This window comes from Chaetodon trifascialis, chromosome 1, assembly GCF_039877785.1.
Source record: "Chaetodon trifascialis isolate fChaTrf1 chromosome 1, fChaTrf1.hap1, whole genome shotgun sequence".
In the NCBI taxonomy this organism is placed as follows: Eukaryota; Metazoa; Chordata; class Actinopteri; order Chaetodontiformes; family Chaetodontidae; genus Chaetodon; species Chaetodon trifascialis.
Genome location: NC_092056.1, coordinates 21,430,287 through 21,451,640, shown reverse-complemented (window position 1 = coordinate 21,451,640; position 21,354 = coordinate 21,430,287). Strand labels below are relative to the sequence as shown.

General features: G+C 44.0%; 2 protein-coding genes across 6 annotated transcripts in view; both read right to left on the bottom strand.

Moving 5' to 3' along the window:
* trpm7 (transient receptor potential cation channel, subfamily M, member 7) overlaps nucleotides 1-10,486 on the bottom strand; it is a 35,688-nt gene extending 25,202 nt beyond the window's left edge. For 3 of the 4 annotated variants that reach the window (XM_070959644.1, XM_070959652.1, XM_070959668.1), the window contains exons 1-3: nucleotides 3,063-3,152; nucleotides 1,991-2,070; nucleotides 871-909 (exon numbers count right to left, since the gene is read on the bottom strand). In XM_070959644.1, the coding sequence (XP_070815745.1) occupies nucleotides 871-909; nucleotides 1,991-2,070; nucleotides 3,063-3,113 (170 nt within the window). In that variant the 5' untranslated portion in view covers nucleotides 3,114-3,152. Of the gene's footprint in view, nucleotides 1-870; nucleotides 910-1,990; nucleotides 2,071-3,062; nucleotides 3,153-10,289 lie in introns of those variants that run through there. The other variant, XM_070959660.1, reaches the window with a different exon arrangement.
* A 1,291-nt stretch (nucleotides 10,487-11,777) lies between these two features.
* Nucleotides 11,778-20,155, bottom strand: LOC139329434 (signal peptide peptidase-like 2A). 2 transcript variants are annotated; one of them, XM_070959761.1, is made up of 5 exons: nucleotides 17,137-20,155; nucleotides 16,907-16,981; nucleotides 16,138-16,298; nucleotides 13,361-13,394; nucleotides 11,778-12,294 (listed from the first exon to the last, which is right to left on the bottom strand). In XM_070959761.1, the coding sequence occupies exons 1-5, from the start codon at nucleotides 17,222-17,224 to the stop codon at nucleotides 12,254-12,256; spliced, it is 399 nt and encodes a 132-aa protein (XP_070815862.1). In that variant the 5' UTR covers nucleotides 17,225-20,155; the 3' UTR covers nucleotides 11,778-12,253. The 2 variants fall into 2 exon arrangements, with proteins under 2 accessions (XP_070815862.1, XP_070815871.1); XM_070959770.1 differs by lacking the exon at nucleotides 13,361-13,394 and having other exon boundaries at nucleotides 17,137-20,082.
* Between the last annotated feature and the right edge of the window lie 1,199 nt (nucleotides 20,156-21,354).

Here is a 21,354-nt window from a genome sequence, read left to right as displayed (position 1 = left end):
GTTCATGACAGCACAACCACCCTGCAGTATTTGCCTACTGTGTGGAAGCCAGTCCTGAACACTCCCAGATCAGAGTTTAGGCTCATGCTAGCAGCTCTGTCATGCTCAATATTGGATTTGGGGGAGTTTACACTTGACCACCTCAAGCCCTTTCTCTTGAAACATGAAAAGTAAAATGTATGATTTGAAAACACAACAACAATAAAATGCACACGTGTGTCTTCCTGAAGTGAAGCAGGAAAACAGGGATGAGTTAGAAAGAAAAAAAAACATCAGATGTCACATTTCTCCTCGTCAAACTTTTCACACTAAGATTAACTAGCTGCACAAGGATATCTTTGTCACATGAGCTGGCATCGATGCAGCTTTAGCTCCAGTCTTTTTAAAACGCCATCATGGATGTAGCTATCAAGTGCATATTTAAAACCATTTTTTTGTATAACTTGAATACTCACATCAGTATTTCAACATTAAAATACAGAGTTTCATCCTCCTAACAAGTCTTAGAAATCGAAATAAAAAAATCAAACTTGATGACAAGCTCTGACAGACTTTCAAGACTGTAGGCGATCTTCACCTTTAATGTGCCTCATCAATGTTTTATTACTTTATTACTACAATTAATGACCACCCTAAACATTTCAGTTCCCTCACCTCCTTTGATTACCTTCGGCAAGCATGTGCATCCTGACACACAAAGCCTGGAAGTTAATTGTTTCCTGAGGCGGGCTGCTGTTCAGTGGCATTACACTGTACAAGAATTTGCCTTCAGGCTTTTTCTGGTCTGAAGTAACCGGTTAGCCCTCCCAGGCTAATCCTGTCAGGTAACAAAGAACGAGTGAAACGAGTGAAGAGCAAACAAATACTTACCGGACCAGCTGTTGGCAAATCTGGCATCCTGGAAGGCATCTGGAGGGAATTTCACAACGACATTGATTAAGGTTTCAATTAACGAAGACCTCTTAAATGTGGAGATCATTTACAAAGATGCAAAGACAGTCCGCCAGTCTTATCTGTCGCTGCTGGAAAGAAGTTCTCAGCAGACACTGGAGGACATTTTGGAAGGTTATCTGCCAGCTGGGCAGGCAGCCTGGTTTGATTGGCCTTTAACCAAGGAGGCATTGTAAAACCTGGCAAGGGGGCTGTGACTCTGATCACAGCCACATGCAGACCTTTGCCCCATGTAACAGTGGCTAACATGCTCACTAACACCTCTGAAATCATCTTCGAGTAGCAGCACGTAGTTCAGTTAGTGCAGAAGAGCTGGGGGCAAATAATTGATGTAAAAGAAAACACGAGGGAAAAAGAATAACCCAGTGTCACTGCGAGCTTACAAGGAGAAAGGAAGGAATGCGCCCTCTGAAGCTAAAAACAACATTCAGTGGAGGTGGTCACACTGTAAACACGTGTGACTGTGGGAAACCACCTGGAATCAAATAACCAAGAATTTTACTCACAAACTGTTTGTTTTCTGACTATTTCTTTAGAACTGGATGACTCTTACACCAGCGGCTGGCCCTTTGACCAAAGCTGCTTTGTGTGTGCTTGTCCTGCAGACATGGCACACTGTGAGTGAGCGGCCTCATAAGAAGACTTCCATACAGTTTAACACAGCTTTGTAAGATTCCAGTAAGTCTCCACAAAACATGTCTACATTTGACATCCCGTAAGTTCTCCACAAACACACACAGAAGATCTTTTTCCCCCCAGTTAAAGCAGCACACAAGGAAATACATCCAAACATCCTGAGAGAAGAGGCAGACTGACAAGAAATTAATAAAGAATCCCATCTTTAAGACTGATATGATCACTGGTCTTCCCTCTCACTTAAGACTGTAATCACAGTGACAGACATAAACATTAAAATTATGTAGAAACAAACTCATTTACTCCTTGGAGAGTGGTGGTTAGGGTTTGGGCCTACTTTAACACACACCATGCAATTACAGTGTTTCCATGGCCATCACAAGACGCGCTGCAGAACACATACCTGTGGGGGTCCTTTGACACTGGAAGTATGTACACACATTCCCTCTTGGTGAAAGTGCTTTCTATCCAGGGTTTCTGGGACTGTGAACAAAGAGAAACAGTTGCGTACTGTGAGCGGCACACAGCAGCTGATGATGCTCGTGTTTGTATTTACGGCTGTGTTATGTTTGCATTTAATCATTCTGGGCTGCGAAGCAAATTGTTCCCCGAGGAGTGCTCCTCTGTGCAGTAATTGAGTGCTTGTGCAAACAGCGCGGCTCACATTATATCCTTTGCAGGTTGACAAAGATGAGGAAAGCAAGTTAAAAGAACACGGGCATAAATCAAAAGTGGTAATTTGTCCGTTTTACTTCAGTTAAACCAATTTTCTCCGAAAATCATAAACTCCAAACATCCTGAAAGGGAGCTTGTAAGCCTTAATCCAGGATTTAGAAAATAAAAGGGCTTAGAACGTTTAATAAATGAAAAAAAAAAAAAAGAGAGAAAAACTGAACTTTCTAAAATGAGGACGACTACAGTTCAGGGGGCACTTTAGCTCCAGTCTGCCAGCGTTCTCATCCTGTATCACTGTCCTTTTAAAGGCAGGATTTATGCCACAGGAATTTTCAATTAATGCTTCGTGCCTTATTGTTCCTCCAGCCCAGCTCAGAGGGACCATGAGCGATTAGCAGCATTAATCCCTCCCAGCACAAAGAGGGAAACCTGCAAACACCATCACCTGCTTTGCACCAAAGCATTTCAACTATTCCTGAAACTCAAGCAACAGCCTTGCAACAAGCGGGGACTGAAATGAAGCAGGCAGTTACCAGCAGGTTGTTTTCTGCTGCAGCAAGCTGCAAATGATCCTCACTAGTTAACCTTTACATGAAGGTAAACATAGACAGCACAGAAACATGAGAGGCTTAGGATAATGCCAACATTTCCATTAAATTATCTATCCCTAAAGGCAGCCATCTCTGGTGCCAAGAGCCCCATCCATAGTGCAACATGGTTGTAAATGGCGGTTTTACAGAAACATCTTAAACTGGTCATGCCGCCGCTTGACCGGTGACACCGAGCCACTGAGCATGTACCTGGATGTCCTCCTCTTCATCTCTGTGTTTAAGGGCTTTGTACAGGAACATACCAAGGCTCCTTCATGCATCTCCTGGACAAACCACAGTCACCACAGCCTCCCCTGAGCACCGGATCATCAGCAACGAATCACGACGCTTCTCGCAGGCTCCGTCTCTCGCAAGGTCTGAACGCAATTTCCATCCAGGTCTCAAAGTCTACAGCGATGCTGTTACCATACAAATCCGGCCCGAGTTAAAAGCTGAGTGATCAGCGAGAGGTTGCAGCCTCCAAACTCCATCCACTGTTAATCTGTAAGAAGCCACTCAGGGGGCAGATGAATGTGTCTGAGACCAACTAGATATTATACTTAGGCTGGGGAGAAAGAGACGAGGGAGGCGGGGGTGTGGGAGAAGATTAGTGGATGGGCAGCGGCCTCAATGATATACAGGATACCTAGTTGTCTTCTGAAGACACACCACCAACTGTGATTCATGCAGCACACACAAAACCTCTCCCAACAACTGAGGCGCTTCAAGAGGCCTCATTTCCAAGAGAGAAGAAGAAGCTCAATCCAGACTGAACTGAGGGCAGCAAACTAATGCTAACCCTCAGCGCTAATGTAATATATTTATCACGTATTTATATTAGCCAGTAGTATTGATGTTAATATCACATTAGATGTCCCTGATGGAAAAATATACTGCAGGTGTCAGAAAGGTTGATGTAATTAATGTAACTTTGACGTCATTTTAAAGTTTGTACCTACAGCTATTACTGTTTTTTGCCTCTCAATTAATTTCCATTTTGCTCTCACGCTGCTGATTTTATTTCTATCCAGTCAAGCAGTTGACATGTGTGCGGATTTAAATGTATTGTGACCTGGCTGATGGTCTGATACATGCGATGGGTTTTGAAGGTGTGAATTATCATCCTGGCAAAGGGAATTGTTATTCCTTTAGATATGAATTTCTGTTTTTGCCGAACGTTGCCCTGAACTCTTGGTTAACCACAGTGTAAAGACAACCCTTCAATTTAGTTGTCTTGTATTATCAAAACCATTTATTTAGAGGTTAGAACAAAAATGAATGTTCCTGGAAGATAAGAGAATGTTGCTTAATTTACCAAAAACAGAACTCTGCAAAGAAATTCTGGAAAAAAAATAAAAAAGGAAAATCTTTGAAAAAAATGCCGCCCTTTTTAATAACATTTTACACTGAATTAATTTGTTATTGTGAGTTAGATGAGAAGACCACACTCACTCACTTTGTCCCTTTAATATGAAACTAGAGGCAGCTTAGCATAAAGACTAGACACAGCTAGCATGGCTCTGTCCAAAGGTAGCACAATGCACTGACCTGCACCTGTAAAACACAAAGCTAGGCTAGCTCTGACTTTATGGTAAGCTAACATCTCCTGGCTCCAGCATACAAATTTAAGCATTCATATTCAACAAGCAAACATGAGAGAGGTATTAATCTTCATCTCTTCTCAAGAAAGACAATAAGTATATTTGCAAAATTTGTCAAACTGTTCCTTTATGTTTCTGTATTTGAAAGCAACATTAACACAATAAAACAACATGTATGTGACAATGCACGAGCTGCTGGACTAGGGACGGACGTGAGACACAACCTGAAGACATAAAGGAGGTCTCAGCGCTGCACTGAGGAGTCGTCCCGATTCCAGCTTGATGTAACAAAGTATTAATGAGGCCGATAAAGGCGGGCTATGCCTGCTAACCTGTAACCATGGCACCTGAGAATGTCAGGCAACAAAAGACTTGAGCTCTTTCAAGCCCCCCTGCCAAAAAGCAACACACACACTCTCCCACTTCCTCACTCCCTCCCTGTTCCTCTCCGGCTTCTTTCTCTGACCTCCAGGTTTTATGATTACACTGTTCCTGTAGGAAACATAATCCAGCACCTTTCTGTCTCTGGGTTCAGCAATGTAGGATGCCGGTAGTTTTGTTTATGGGCGTGTGTGTGTGTGTGGTCATGTTCATCCACACCAACACGTTTGTGAGAGCAAGCGTACACAAGTCTGATCACACTGTCATCTCCCGACACGCACGCACACACACACGCACACACACGCACGCACGCACGCACGCACGCACGCACGCACGCACGCACGCACGCACGCACGCACGCACGCACGCACACACACACACACACACACACACACACACACACACACACACACACACAGAAACCTTGCGAGCTGAGCTCTTCCTTCCCCCTCCTTCTTTTTCCAAACAATGTAACCAGGCTGGCCGGTCAAGCCATCATTCCTCTGGCCCTGCCTGACGTAATACAGCGAGAGATAACATCTGGCTTGGCAAAAGCTATTACCCATTAGAAAGAGTGGAGGATATGGGGTCAGCACTTTAGTGTGAGCTGCAGCCAAAGAGAAGAGTGGTTCACAGAAAGCCAACAGAGGGAACACAATTCATTTTTGCCATTTTATTTCTTTCCCCTGTTTACTTTAAGAAATTGCTATCAGAGCATACTGGCTGCTATGCAGCTCATAGAAGTTCCCCATTCTTTGTAATGGAGGATAGAAATAAGCTTTGGGTTGGAAGAGATAAGGTTCAGATTTACGGGGAAAATCCAAATTAAATGGAGCAGCAAATTTGTCCAACTGCCTCACCTTCCTCATACAGACCAATTATTATGGACTGCTGGAAGAATTTCAATGGAGCCGCTGGTATATATGGTGATAGTTACACAATAAGCATGGACGGAGAACTGGGGCATCCTCCACGGCACGCTGAGCTGAGGCTCCTGTCAGGAGTTTTCCCACGCCATTCCTCACCACTGTTCCTCTTTGCATTAAGTCATGTCACAGAGGAGCTGCTTTGTGCAGCACAGAGGTACTGAATATCTGAATCTACAGACACACACACTGCAAGCCGGAATCAATTACGCAATCGACAGACAAGTATTCGGCAACAATTAATTAAATAAGTGTTTTTTCAGGTAAAAATGTCAAAAATCCAGTTTAAGATGGAAATATCTACAAGTTTCTTTGTTTTATGACAGCAAACTTAGGATATGGAGATGGAATTTTTTCATTATTTCTGACATTTTATAAACCAAACAATTAAACAAGACAGTAATCTGCAGATAACTGATAGTTGCAGCCCTACAATCAACGACATAGAAAAACAAGGAGTGCCAACAAATGTGCTGCTGTCACAGCTGTGTTCAGGTCTTTTGGGGGAAGACCAAGTCAAATCTTAAGAAATTTGACACTAGTCCAAAGTCAAGTTGTTCTTCTGCCAGAGCAGGTCTCAAGTCAAGAAAAGCGAAACCAATGCAGATGTGCCTTAAATCTGCATTCTTTCTGCTGGCCAGCAGTGACTCCACTGGCTGCAAAAGAAGTCCGACTATATGTAAGCTTACGAGAAAGTGGCCCAACTTCTCATTTGATCTATTCAGTAAACATTTTCCTACTTAAACTGAGTTACGTTAAAGAACTGGTTTCTCTCATCAGGAGTGTGGGGTGTCGCTGGATTGACAAGTCACTACCACAGTGTGTCCTCGCGTTTTCAGCCAGATCCAATCAGGATAGAGGCACAGCAATGCATATCCTCCTATGATCACCTCTGGCTCCAATAAACCAAGATGGCGACTGCCATAATGCCAACTTCGAGGCTTCAGAACAGCAGTCCACAAACCAACGGGTGGCGTCTCGAAGGAAGGTCAGGAGAGCTCAGGACTAAATGTCTCGAGGTGGTCCCAAGTGTCTAACTGTAAGGACACAATACATCTCACAACAGACAATTCCACGTCAGATCTCAAGTCCTGATTTTAGTGACCTCAGTGTGGCTCATAACCAAGTCTCAAGTTTACAGCTCTGGCCAGTAGTCCCTGTAAAATGCCTGTGTTAAACTCTTGGTATGATATATTGTGCTACGAACACTGCCACCCCTTTGATAAGGACAAAGCAAGATGAAACTAGGCCTTTATATTGGCTTCATTAAAAGAGATTAAAATCACACACTATGAGACTTTTTAACACAGACAAGTCTTATCAATTGGCAGTCCTTTCCACATCTTACAGTAATCAGAGTTATCAGCCTACAAAAGAATGTTAAATTGCGGGAAAGAGTTCATTATAGCCTTCAGATAAGATCCCTGGAAGGCTGAACACAAGTAAAGTCAGTTCATGCAGTCATGAGATCGAAGTACGACAGCTCTCCAGCTCTCACACTCGTGCCCCCTGGACACAGCTCTGACAGACACAGCATGGGCTGACACCACGCTGGCATGCCACCCTGAGTCCTACCCCCAAGCAGCTGAGTAACCCAGAAACGTAAAGCATGTGATGGCTATTTTTCTCAACATCTGGTGCTCGTGGTTATGGGAGCCTATGAAAATCGTGGTTAACCCAGTCTAAGGATAGGAGATAGTGCTTCTAAACCTCTCTGCTTAAATATCTAAGAGAGACTACCAGAAAAGCATGAACAGGCATATCTCTCTTTGCACAAATCATACAATAAACGAGGCTGGTACTCCCTCCAGTACTCTTTGGGTAGTACACAGTGCATGCAAGTCAGCTGCATGCTTGACAAGGAGCTGCAGGCCTGCAGAGTGAGGGGAGGCAGTGTGGGGACAACAACGACAGGGGAGCGCTCCATTCAGAAAATCAACAAACAGACTGTGACCACTTTGGGTTTTTTTTTAAAAATCCAAAAAAAAAAAAAATCCAGTCGGGGGCCACTGGAAAAACTTTATCAGTCATCTTCAAATGGGCGTGTGTGTGTGGTGCAAATGAATTAGAGAATGAGATAACAGAGTTCTGAGAGCCTCAGTCACTCCGCAGGCTAAAACACACACATATACACACACACACACGCACACGCACGCACTACACAGACTAGCAGTGCTGGAGTCTATTCTGGAGCACAACAAAGTGATGCAAGACATTTTCTACCAGCTCCCAGAGTGCTAAAGCCTGAGCTGCTGACCAGTTAAACTATCCACAATTACATAAGAGAGTGTGATAATAAAGCTCTATTAGCCATTGGGGCACAGATAAAATCATGCTGACTATAGTGATGAAGCAGCGATAAGTTCATCAGGCTGCTATCAGACTTATCAGAGAAGCAGAGGCACAGGAGTGTCCCTCATCCACTGTTGAGCTGCAGCATGTGACCGGCTCAAGCCAGCGCTTTGGGAAATAAGACGTTCTGCACTGAGGCAAAAAGCACCGGCTGCTCTGACGTCTCAGCAAATAACACACTGTGGAGGAGAAATATGTATATCAGGACTGTAACGGGAGATTAGATATACCAGATCATCTGAGATTTGGGTAATGATATTTTCCCCGACTTACAAGCCACAACACTTAAATGAATCCATCTACTGAATGTATCTAACTGATCAATTTGAGCTACAACCGAACCAGCTACAACCAAAACAGCACAAAGACAATATATTTAATGTTTTACCTCACTGACTTCATTGATTTTTGTAAATATCTGATTATTCTGAATTTGATGCAGCAAAACATTTCAAACAGGTTGGGACAGGAGCAGCTAAAGACTGACTGGGAAAGTTGTGGAATGCTCCAAAAACACCTGTTTGGAACATTCCACAGATAAACAGATTCATTGGTAACAGGTGATAGTATCATGATTGGGTATGAAAGGGGCATCCTGGAAAGGCTCAGTCGTTCACAAGCAAGGATGGAGTGAAGTTCACCACTTTGTGAACACATGATTGTATGAAGGATATGACTACATGAGCTCAGGAAGACTTCACAAAACTGCTGTCGATAAAGCTCAATTGCTGTATTCTGTTTTTATTTACATTTTACAGTTTTACACAGCGTCCCAACTTTTGTGGTACTGGAGCTGTAAATAAACAAGAAATGTGTGTCGCTGCTTGGCCATCCCATCCACATTACTAAATACTTGTTTCTACTTTAAATGTCAGAAATCTGGTAGAAATATGTCTGCAGTCATAAGACTTTGCCACACTCTTCCTACAGCAGTATATCTGCTTTTAATATCTCCGGGTGGAAGAAGAAACTGCGGGCAAATCAATGAGCAGGACTGATCGATCGCAATGGTATGATTTTAGCGTCAATGTCAACTTCAATATCAGGTCTTTAAATCACTGGGGTCATGCAAATCAGATATTCCCATCTGCTTTGATTTCAGATTACAATACATCAATGTGATGATAGAAACTGACATGTACTCTCACAGAGGATTTTATCCGTGTGCTCCACTCCTGAACCACCATCACAGAGTATAATCTGAGCACTGAGTGTGTTCAGTATGATCCAGCGGACCAACAACACTGTGTGGTTAAGTCTGACTCACAGCTTTGGCTACAAGGCATCTTCTCTTTCCATCCACCCTGAACTCCTCATCCTGCTGCTCCAGAGAGCACGAGACAGGAAATTCTTGGGAAAAGAGGGGGCCGTGCTTGACACGAAGAGGAAGAGGAGAAATTACAACTTCCAAATGTTGACACAAGTCTCCGGCAATGAGAGCAGCAGGCCTAAAACATTTAACTCTCGCCAAATAGCACGCAGCCATGAGTGGGCGCACAGCGGTCCGACACACGTCTGAGACTATAAATGCACCATTTCAACATCACTTTGCTCGACGCTGGCGGGATAAAAGAGACTCAGTTTAAACGGACTTGGCAGCCATTCAAGGTGGCATTGACTTGTTACTGCCAATGATAGTGTGTCTTGTCCGACATCTGAGACAGCTGGCAGAAATGTGTCTTAAACAAGTGCTGGCTGCTCTGAATCGCAGTCTTTTGTGTGTTCATTATCTAGAGGACTGTATAATGAAGAGACGCTCTGACTGCTGCCTTGTGGAAAAGAAACCGCGGCTAACATCAGCCAGCTACCGCAGCTGGCGTAGCTAGTTAGCTTCGGTTCAGTCCCTAGCATTTAGCGCTAGCGAGCTAGCTATTTAGCCTGCTAACGTTACGCCCGTACGTGATTTGGGGGTTTTCTTGCTAGACAGTGTGTCACCGTGTACTCTTTACTTATCACATCCGAGTCACTGTGTTTTAGCGGTGCAGCAAGACAGTCAGCAAACACAGCAAAAAGCCACCTGGATCACGGCTAGGAGCCTGACAGGCAGGCAGGCAGCATGCATGGGGGGGAACCTGCCACTCAAAACCCCCGATCAGTCACGACGATCCTCAGCGCCAATTTGACCAGACTAAAAAACGCGGAGGAAACGAGCCGACAGCTCAGCGAGGATCACATACCATTCTCTTCACCGTTGAGACTCAGGAAGAGCTGTGTCGTGGCTTTTATCCATCTATCGGCGGTGCTCTCGGTTAGCCTTGGAAGGAAAGCCCGGTGGACGCTGGAGAGATCCGCTTCGGCTGCACCTCCAGCGGAAGGTTGCTTTTTCATAATTGTGCGACTCCGAACTGACGCTGCGTGACGAGCCGGCTGACTCAGCCGGACACTGTCACATGGCCGAGGCGGAGCCAGCGGCCACATGTGCGCTTTGTTTTACTTCCTAATAAATTCAAACAGCCAGAAAGAAAGGCCCATTACTTTGACTTCCCTCTTTCTGTCTCACTTATTTAGCCTGGCTGACTGGTTGAATACGATAGACCCGCTATGAGATGCTCTGAAAGAACAAACCAAAATCCATTTGATACACATCAGCTTTTCCCTGCAGACTAACTTTACTTGCAGTAAAAACACAATTTATTAATGAACCATTAACATTTAGAACAGCAGAGTTGATGTTAGAAAGTGAGAATCCCTTCAGCGTATTGTTCAACAGCATTTCTGTTTTATTACCAAAAGAGATAACAGCAATGTTTGTTTGTTTGTTTTTTAACCTGGCAACCAAAGTGTGTTATTTAAAGCTTCTGACTGGTCTATAAAGTATTAGTAAATTATTCATTAACCATCCCCAAAGCCACGCTAAGTGAACCGTATTAGGAAGTGGTGGCCTATGGGGGTTTTTCCTCAGATTTACAGATATTAAGTCAACAATCAACAACAATAAACAACACTCGTGTCACAAGGAGAACGAAATCCTTACAAAATATTTCATTGCTGCCAGCTGAGCCTTTTATGCTTATTCTTAAAAATAAATCAAACCCTTTTCAGAATAACACAGCATGCAATTATAATGGAACTTTCAGAGTCCCGAGATGAAATCAGATGGGATAAATGATTCAACACTTGAACATACAAGCACAGTGTGTTCATCATAAACACACTAACTGGAGTCCTTTAGGTCAAATTCTTCAGATGTTTGAATCTGATGAGTGTGATGATGATTTTTATGAGCACTAGATGGATTGTGTTCGTACTAGGCTGCTCCTCTTCAGTAAAGCTTTCTATTATTGTACATTAAAAGTGACATTTATGTGAAAAACATGGTGCATGAATACGGATTTGATGCCTTTCATTAACACTGACGCAGCTCTGTTAAACCCTCCTCACAATTAAAACTTCCCTTGTTGCAAAATTAATTTTAAGAGCTTATTGATGAATGCTTGGTGCCGTTTGGCCCCTGGCTATCTCACGCAAAATTAAGTCTCTGGAAGTCCTTTTAAAAAACAACTTGTCTTTCCTCTCATGCATTTAATAATAGCCATATGTTTTTTTCCCCAACAGATCAAGCCACTGCATCTCCAGATATCTGCAGTTTATCTACAGGAAGATTTGGTTGACTTACGTTTCTGTGTGGAAGTTTCAACAAGGCAAGAAACACACACTCAAGAACATTAAATACAAGTTGTTCATTTTAATATAAGGCCATGAAAGAAATCACATCATACAAACAGGTTACACAGAAACCCCAGTACAGTTATCAAAAATGTATCAATATTGTGGCTACAAGTCATTTAAATCCCAACCCTCAGGCCTCATGAAACAATCGCCAAGCTAAATATTATAAAGTGCTTTTTCATTTTGATGTATGCAATCGTCACCAAGGCAAAGTTATTACAGTTTTCTGAACAAGAACCTAACAGAACTTTCAGGCACTAAACAAGCCTTTCACTTAAAACGTCTCTCTTCCATCCTACAAATATTTAATAGCCTTCTAAACATCAATCACAGCAGTCAAATTAACCCATACTGTTCCATACTGAATCTGTTGATGAATAAAACGTGTTCCCTTGCTTTGCAAATGTAATATTAAAAGGTACAAAAAAAAGAAAAAACATCCAGCAGTTGGGTCTATTCACAACACTGCAAGTCAGCATTTTTCTCCTTCTATGGAGCAGTCAGTTCTTCCCTCTGAAGAGACAAAAAGTTAGTAACTCGTCTATGTTTTGGTTCACCAAATAGCAATGCTAGACAAATACGGACTGAATGTACGCAACGGCAGGCAAGCGGTACGTTCAATAAATACAAAAAAACACAGAGATAACACATCCCAAAATCCATGCCACAGCTCTCACAGATAAACTGAAAGCAACAACATGCAGAGGGCAACATGGACATGTTGGTGACTGCATGAGGGATAGAGTAAAACGAGTGGCCCTCGTTGGTTGGAAAAGATGGATGGGTTGAGAAAGGGAGTGACAAAACTAACTGCAGAAATAAAGAGATGAGGTTAATGCTATTCCAGGGCCATGGCTTTAACACAAGGGCACTGTGGAGTGTGTCTGAGAAGCTCTTCCGACAAACACAAAAGATTATTTTCAATCAACTAGAGACACCTAGTGGTCAGTTAATGCCAAACACTGTGCTGTCAACGCACAGGTTGTTCCATTCTACATGTTTTAAAAAGGTGTGACATCTGTTGCGTCTGTGAATATCACACTGACGCTGGACATCAGAGGTTAAAATGCCACAGGGAAAAAAAAAAGAAAGGGGGACAAAAAGAAGCTTGTAGAAAAGATCAGGCACTGTAGTAAGCAACACTGTAAAATGGAAGGAGATGCAGGGGTGGGGGGGGCTGCACGGTGGCGCAGCAGGTAGTGCGCGTGCCTCACAGCACGAAGGTTGTCGGTTCGATCCCCGGGTCAGACGGGGCCTTTCTGTGTGAAGTTTGCATGTTCTTCCTGTGCATGCGTGGGTTCTCTCCGGGTACTCCGGCTTCCTCCCACAGACCAAAAACATGCTCACTAGGTTAACTGATGACTCTAAATTGTCCGTAGGTGTGAGTGTGAGTATGAATGGTTGTTTGTCCTTGCATGTGGCCCTGCAATCGGCTGGCGACCGGTTCAGGGTGTACCCCGCCTCTCGCCCATCGTAGCTGGGACAGGCTCCAGCCCCCCCGCAACCCCGAAAGGGATAGGCGGTATAGATAATGGATGGATGGATGCAGGGGTGGGGTCTGGACTGGAGAGAAGCACACCTGGCAGCAAAGGTTCCCTGGAGGAGTCCAAGACCTGGTGAAGATGAAGCCACGTTAGAATTATATCTCTTTCCTGCTTCTTCTTTTTGTTTGTTTTGTTCAGTCTCACATACACACGAAAGGTCATTCACAATTCAATACACATCCAAGTTAACATCGAACTTAACGGTGAGAAATGTGAGGAACATAAAGGTGTTTTTGCATGATTTGACTACACACTGTGTAAATCTCTACTTTAATGCAGACCATTTTGGTCAATTGTATGACTCCCAGGTTGCCTCTGATTCAGTTTGTGCCAGCTGGGAATGTAAACTTACAGAGCCTTGGGTAAAAAAACAGAAACAGCAGCATCCAGTGAAGTGGGATCAAACCATGAAACCAGATGACATGCAGCTACAATTAGGTGACTTTGACAAGTCCACTGTGATGCTATTAGTGTCACAGGAAATTTCAGGTCACAGCAAGTTAATCTTCACACTGCGCGAGCAATAACTGTCACCAATGGCTGGCTGGACCATAAGAAAGCAGCCTGAAAGCTTACAGAATGGTTTGGAAAATAACCAAAAGTAACACGTTTGCAGTGAATACACTCAAACACTAAAATTGCTGCTGTGGTCCTGAAAGACGGACAATTTACTGTTCAAATTTATCTGCTCTGTTTAGTTGGTTTGGCAAGTACATTTATGATGCATAGCTGTTGGAATACAACTCAAAAGCAGACTGTAAATGACTGTTCTCTAGCATATTTGATTAACTTTGTGGTTGTTTTTTATAATTCCATGTTTGTTTGCATATTATGTATAAATGTATTTATGCACATGTGTTTATGTACTGTACGCTTATTTGCTGTTTGCTCTTCAGTGTGTCACACTTTAGGCTGAGGAGTGTGTAAATGACCGATGTCTTTCCATTTCTGTAAACTCAGTATGTCAAAGAAAGCACAAAATACCGGAGTAGAGTCAGTCAACATACTACAAGTGGGCAACTCATGTTAGATTTCTCAGGTTTGAAGCTTTGACATATAAATGAACCTCAGTTACATTCAAGCTCTCGCCAAATGAGTTCACATCATACTGATGAGCAACAGTAGAAATGGAGTTGGCACAGCAGCTATTAGCATGGTGGAATTGGTGTCACAAGCATGTTGACAGTGTTTGTGTAATTACTCTCACTGCCAGAGGGGGGGGACAAAAGCTCCACAGCAGGTTTAAGAGCGCACCGATATTACACAGTGGTTATTGCACTTCACTGTGTAATAACAGCGTGGTGATGCTGTAGTGCTTACTCAGCACTTCTCGCTGCAGAGAGCTAAATGATGTTAAGTGAAGATTAGATAGAAGGTTAGGAGGCCTAAGCAATACACTTAGTAATAAAAGTCAGAGTTTTCTCGAGATCAATCAAAATACAAAAAAAATATCTGACTTGTGCTGTGGACAACGCAGTTCAAAAAAGACAGAAGCAAGATTTCAGCTTGAACAGATACAAACACTCAATCACAGGGAGGACAGAGGAACAGGGAGAGGTGCCTTGAATAACATCCCTTGTGGCTGTCATTCAATACATGGACCAAGTTCTTTGCAGGAGTCTCAGGTGGTCTGGTTTAACTGGCTTCGTCTCAGTTTACATGCCTGGCAAGACAGCTGCTTGGCAAACTGGAAATGGTTCTATGGAGCTGCAGCTGCCCTAACCCTAACAGTGAAGGTTGTTTCTGTTTTCATACCAATTGTAAATCAAGAAAAACTTATTCTTCACGAAGTGTGCAAGAAAAAAGTGCAGTGACGTGAAGAGAAATAAACAGCAAACCCTCAGGGCTGACCAGGGCTGTTGAACATGTAAGATACTTTTTTATGATGTCATGCACTGGCAGCTCAGCACTGAATAGTAGATATCTACAATGTCTTCCTAGTAGAGGTAAGATCTTAAGCCCGAGCCCGAGCCGGGTCGGGCCCAAAATGTCAATTATTAACTTTGGGTCGGGTCGGGCCGGGCTTCTCTCTCACTAATTTTTTTTAATAAATATATATTTATTTGAAGTCTGTAATAACCAAATACACGGCTCGGGACACGCGCGCGCTTTACGCAGCGCTCAATGCCAGATGTTCAAGAGGATGAGACCCAAGACTGAACTCCCGCACAATACGCACTTTACACCGAGATGACCGCCGTGGACCACCTACCTCAGCAGGTCTGACTTCTGCAAACAGCAGCTGGTCCAGAAACATGTATGAATGGATTCATCCGTGCGCGCAGTCTCCAGCGGAGGATTTTTAAAGTCTGTTTGTTTCCGCCTTTGGTAACGAAGACTATAGTGAACCTGCTGCGCTCTGGAGGCTTTACCCCGTGTATCTCAGATGCCCTTCCTTGTGATCTACAATGAAACCCAGAGACCTGCTCCTGCTGCTGTTCCTCTCCTTGTCAGAGAGGCGCGTCCATGTGAGCACAATATCACACACAGAAATATCTTTAACAAACTTTTCCAGCGTTATTTCATTGTGTAAATGCATTTATAATGATCATAAAAATATGCAGATTATTTTAACATTAAGAAAACTTGCGATATAAAATTTCGGGTTTGTTTCGGGCTCGGGCCTGCAAATCAAGTTAATTGATCGGGCTCGGGCCGGGTCGGGCTTTAATACCCGCGGGCCTGGGTCAGATCGGGCTGGATTTTTTAGGGCCGATCTTACCTCTACTTCCTAGTGACTAGCAGTGAGCATATGTCTTTGCAAATAGCCCTGCTCTGTACTTCAGTCTTTTGAATTTTCGGATCCCCTCACCTCATAGGTAGTTCCTGCCCAGAACTGCCTCATCTCTCCCCTGCATCCAGCCACCACGGCAGAGGTTATCAGGGTGAAGGGCACCAGGTATAGTAGAGCAGGCTGTCCCATCTCCGACAGCAGCATCACAGCAAACGTCATTATCATTCCCAGCAGATACGCTGCAAGAAATGAGAGATGGACAAATTCAAACATAGAGGAAGAGAGACAAAGTAAACCTGAAACCTGCACCAAACACAGATACAGTTGGAATTTGAATCCAGTGAAAGTCAATAAACTGCTTAATTTGGCAAAAGAAAAGACCAGAGAAATTCAGTGGTTATCAAAAACCAATGTCAGTATTTCACGAAAAACAGAAGTATTAAAAAGATGTTGGCAAAAGATCATGTGACACACAAGATCACACAACTAAATATTTCCAGTGTACAGGGAAGTGTTATGAAACACATTCTAAAGAGGCATGGACATCAGCTAGAAGAGTGTGTGCAGCAAAAAGCTGAAAAGCTAATATGGATAGAGAGAACATATGACAACTATTGTACATATGCAGCATGAAATGTGCAGTATTTTAAAATATGAACAAAAGAAATGGCAACATACTGTGCACTTATTCTTAGAGTGTCAACAATACTATAAAACTAAAGAAAAGAAAAAAATCCTTTTTCCAAAGACGAAAGTCAAATGACTCTAAACAATGTATCATATTTAGATGTGGTCATGCAAAGTTACACCATATGAACAACAAAGCTGTAGTTGAGCTGTGAAGTACCTATGCAGCAGCTGACAAAGTAGATCTTCCTGCTGCTGTTGATCCAAACATCAAACCTGCTGCAATAGGCAAGACCTATTGGTAAGTGAAGAGGATGAGGATGAGGATGAGGATGAGGATGAGGATGAGGGATACCCATGCCACCACAGATGTTTGTTGTTATTTACTCCTTCTTAGTTCAGAAGCACTGCCTCCATTAACACACTGACAGTGACACTTAGAAACCTCACCTGGAATAATGATGTCTCCGTGAACCAGAATGGAGAACTGCATTCCACACAGGTTCTGAGCCCAAGCTAAGAACCGTGGGACACGCATCACCACTGGCAGCTGAGAAAACTTATGGAGATACAGGTTGATGGTCTACCTGCTGGGCATTACTGCCTGATGCACCTCTACCGGTGCCTTTTATGCAAGTGTGTACTCCAGTCCCAGCCACTTCCTGATGAATGAATTTGCCAGCCTAACCATCTTGTCTGCCACTGAGGAGGGGATTTCGCTCATCTTCAGAGACCACGTCACCTTTGGGTACAGTATGAACTGGTAACTCCATACTTTATACTTGCCAGGGAGCTGGCTCTGATTGATTCTGGCCAGGCCCTCTGTGAGCTGCCTCCTCACTGCTTCCCCCGTCTGCCTGTCGGAGAGGTCTGCTGTGTAGGTGTGGCCCAGGCTCCGGACGGGTTGACTTGCCAGCAGTGGGATCTCCTCACCGCCTGCGACAAAGGTGATCTGGTCGCTTCTGACCCCTTTCCTGAGGGACAACCTGCATAATTTGGAGGGTTTGATCTGCATCCTCGCCCACCCCACAAGTTCATCAATCCTCTTCAGCAGTTTCGTTGTACATGCTGCTGTCTGGAGAATGGTGGTGATGTCGTCCACGTAGCCTCTCACTGGTGGTAGCCTCTGACCTGATGGTAGCTTCACTTCTCCGACCATCTTCCTTGCCCCTATGAGGATGATCTCGAAGGTTGCGACAAACGGGATGGGAGAGATTGAGCATCCCATGGCGATGCCTACTTCCAGCTGTTGCCAGCCAGTAGTGAAGTCCTAATGGGTGCAGCGCATCTGGAGGTCTTCAAAGTACTTCTTACCAGGGCACGAATGCTGACAGGGATGTAGAAGAAGTCCAGGGCGTGTTTGATGAGTTGGTGGGGGACAGACCCGTATGCGTTGGCAAGGTCCAACTACACCACATGCAGGTCACCTCTCTCTCTTTTCTGGATCTGCTCCCATATGACTGTAGAGTGTTCAACGCACCCTGGGAATCCTGGCATGCCTGCCTTCTGGCAGCTGGTATCAATGTACCCGTTGTTTGTTAGGTAGGCGGTCAGCCTCTTGGCCAGGATGGAGAAGAAGATCTTCCCTTCGACATTCAGGAGTGCAATGCTCCTGAAATGGCTGATGGTGGTGGAGTTTGCCTCCTTCCTCCTCCTAAAAAACAGTGACAGCTCTTTGCCATTCCGAGGGGATGACTTGGTTCTTCCAGGCCACTCTCAGGAGGTTCCACAGATGTTTCAGGACACCTAGGCAGTACTTGTACAGTTTGTATGGTATCCCGTTGGGGCCTGGGGCTGAGGGTGCTCTCGCTTTCCGCACAACTTCTACTACCTCGCCGAGTTTGGGGAGGTCAGTGTCTAAAGGGAAGGATGGGGGGGCTGGGCGAGGAACATAACCTGGTGATCCCAGCGGGGTTGACTTTGCTGGGTCACTGTACTGCTCTCTGATGTGATCCTCTAGCTCTGATTGGGTGACCTCCAGCTTCCCGCTTCTCTTGTCCTCCAGCAAATGTCTCGTGTGTTTGAAGGGGTTTTTGAAGAAGCTGCTTCTCTCCTTCTTCCGCCTTCAGCGTTTGCGAATACGCTATGCCCTCTGCAGGCTGGCAAGGTTTTTCTTCACCTCCTCCCACAGTGGCTTCAGGCTCTTTCTCCTCTTTGCTTGCCTTCCTCCACTGTTTTCAGAGCTGACGCCACCTCTTCACCAACTGCTTGATCTCTCTCTCCCTTCTCCCCTTCTGCTTTGGGCCAGCCCTCTGCTATCCAGTCACTACTCCGAACCTGCCTCTGCACTCCTCGTACAGTATGTCTCCAATGTGGTTCAGCTTGGCTTCCACCTGGCCATGCATTGAGTGCTCTAGGGTGACACTGAGGTACTTGTTGAGCTGCTGCCAAACTTCCACCTCGTTTGCTTTCGGCCATTTGGCTGGCTGCCTCCGCCCCGGTTCTTTCCTCTCTATCCTCCAGCCTGGCTCCTGGTTATTGGAGTTTGTTGGTAATCTGAGGTTTGTTGGTGTTCTGTGGGTGTTCTCATCAAAGAAAACACTTTGAGTTTAAAATGACACGTGACAGCAGAATTGTTATGTATGCAGCCAAACACAGTGAGCTGTACTGCAGTGTTACACTGACTCTTCACTGCATATTCATTTCTCAGAGCTGCAGCAGACATATTGGTGTACACTACTTTACAATATTTCACTGTGTTTTATAATAGCCATTAGCCATCTCTGCTACACTCTAGCTTGAAGTGTGCTTTCTGGCATTTTTTAATCACAGATGTTTGAATCTGAATGTTGTTTGAGACTGTAACATCAAACTGTTGTTTCCACAAATGGTCACAAACACTATGCACACATTCACTCAATACGTTACTGAACACAGTTTTGTACATCAGTGTGTGCTAAGTATAATTTCCCAGAAACAAGAACATAAGCTCTGCTGCAGGAGGAATCCTGGGAAAACCACTGCAATGGCTTAACATTCCCTACCGAATCCTCTGGGCACCTCTAACTGCAGAGGAAAAAAAATGACAGTATTCATGTGAAAGCAATGTTTTCCTGGAATGAAATCTAAATATAAAAACCTCTCTGTAAAAAAAAAACCCTGAGGGCCAAATCAATTTTACAATGACGCAACAAAAGAAAAACCTCTGCTCATTAACTGATTCAGCTGGAGAAGAAATACTCAAAATACAGATCAAGTCACTGGTGAGCACATGCCACCTGACAATCATGTGAGAATCAACATGTGTGTCGTTCCCTTGCTTCACATTTCACTTCAGTGAAAGGACTGGGAAAAACATGAGAAAGTGCCTTGTTTTCATAAGGACGCTAACAGTCATAGATAAAAAATACATATATTAAAAAACATGAACATGATGGGCATCAAAAAAATGTGTAGACACAATTGGTTCATTGCATTATCTGTCTGTCTGTCTGTCTGTCTGTCTGTCTGTCTGTCTGTGTGTCTCTCTCTCTCACACACACACACACACACACACACACACATACATATACTGTATATAAATGTAATTTTAGTTCAAAGAATGCATTTTAATCATCACTAAATTAAGTTTTTGTCATCTCTCTTCTTTTTTAACCATTAGTTTGGCTGTCTATATGCTAGAAAAGCATATGAAACAAAACAATGGCCCAATACAAAACTTTGCTCTTCATCTTTTTTCCTTACATATTTATCTGACAGAAGTAAAACAGTGGGTTTATGCTCAGGAAACCAAACCTAATACTTTCCCATGCACATCAGGATGTAGCACTGAAAACTGGAGCGGATGGGTAACAAATCTAGCCTTACTTTCTCAGAGGGAGTCTGGGGTTCAGCGGGGACCTCCACCATGTTACCTTGCGTCTACGACAGAGCCCACCCAACCCCAGCGCACAGTTAGTCAATCAGTCAGTCTGTCATTCCCTTAAGGGCATCAACGGTAAGCAGTGCAGCTCAGCCAGGATGTTAATAAAGCCAGGAAAAACTTCCAGGGAATTCCACCGAGCTTGGCTTTTAGCTTGTCGCTCAGGACTTAGGTGATAAAGTTTCTGCACTCACAAAAACTGCTGCATGCTGCTTTTCCTGAACACAAATTTACTCTACCAATATATTTATTAACAGAATGATGTTTCTGTTTCAATCTTCACTAACGTAAACAATTGCCTTGAGCTACACTACGGTGGCCGACAAGGGCAAATGCGTCGCAAATGGCAAAACGCTGCAAACACAGGAATGATGCAAAGCCAAAAACACACAAACACACAAAACAAATGCAACAGAAAAATGCTGCAATCACAGAAACGAAGCAGAAGCAAAAACTTACAAACACACAAAACAAACACGAAAGAAAAATGCTGCAAATATCAGAACACAAACAACCCCAAAACAACTGCAAGAGAGAAATGCTGCAAATTCACTCCACAAAACAGAAGTGCGCCAGGCCACCAAGGGGACTCAACCTAAGGGATGGACCTGTAGGACCAGACGATAGAGATAAAAAGAGTAGACGCCGCATCGACCGCTACTGCCTATCGGCACTGACGAGCCGTGGGGCCGTCATCTTGGACTGGTCACCCGCTCCACTCAGTGCTGTTTGGTAGGCGCAAAGAAGTGTCAGCGCATTTAATTCATCGTAACTCTCTGAATACTAAACTGCAGCGTTTTTCTGAG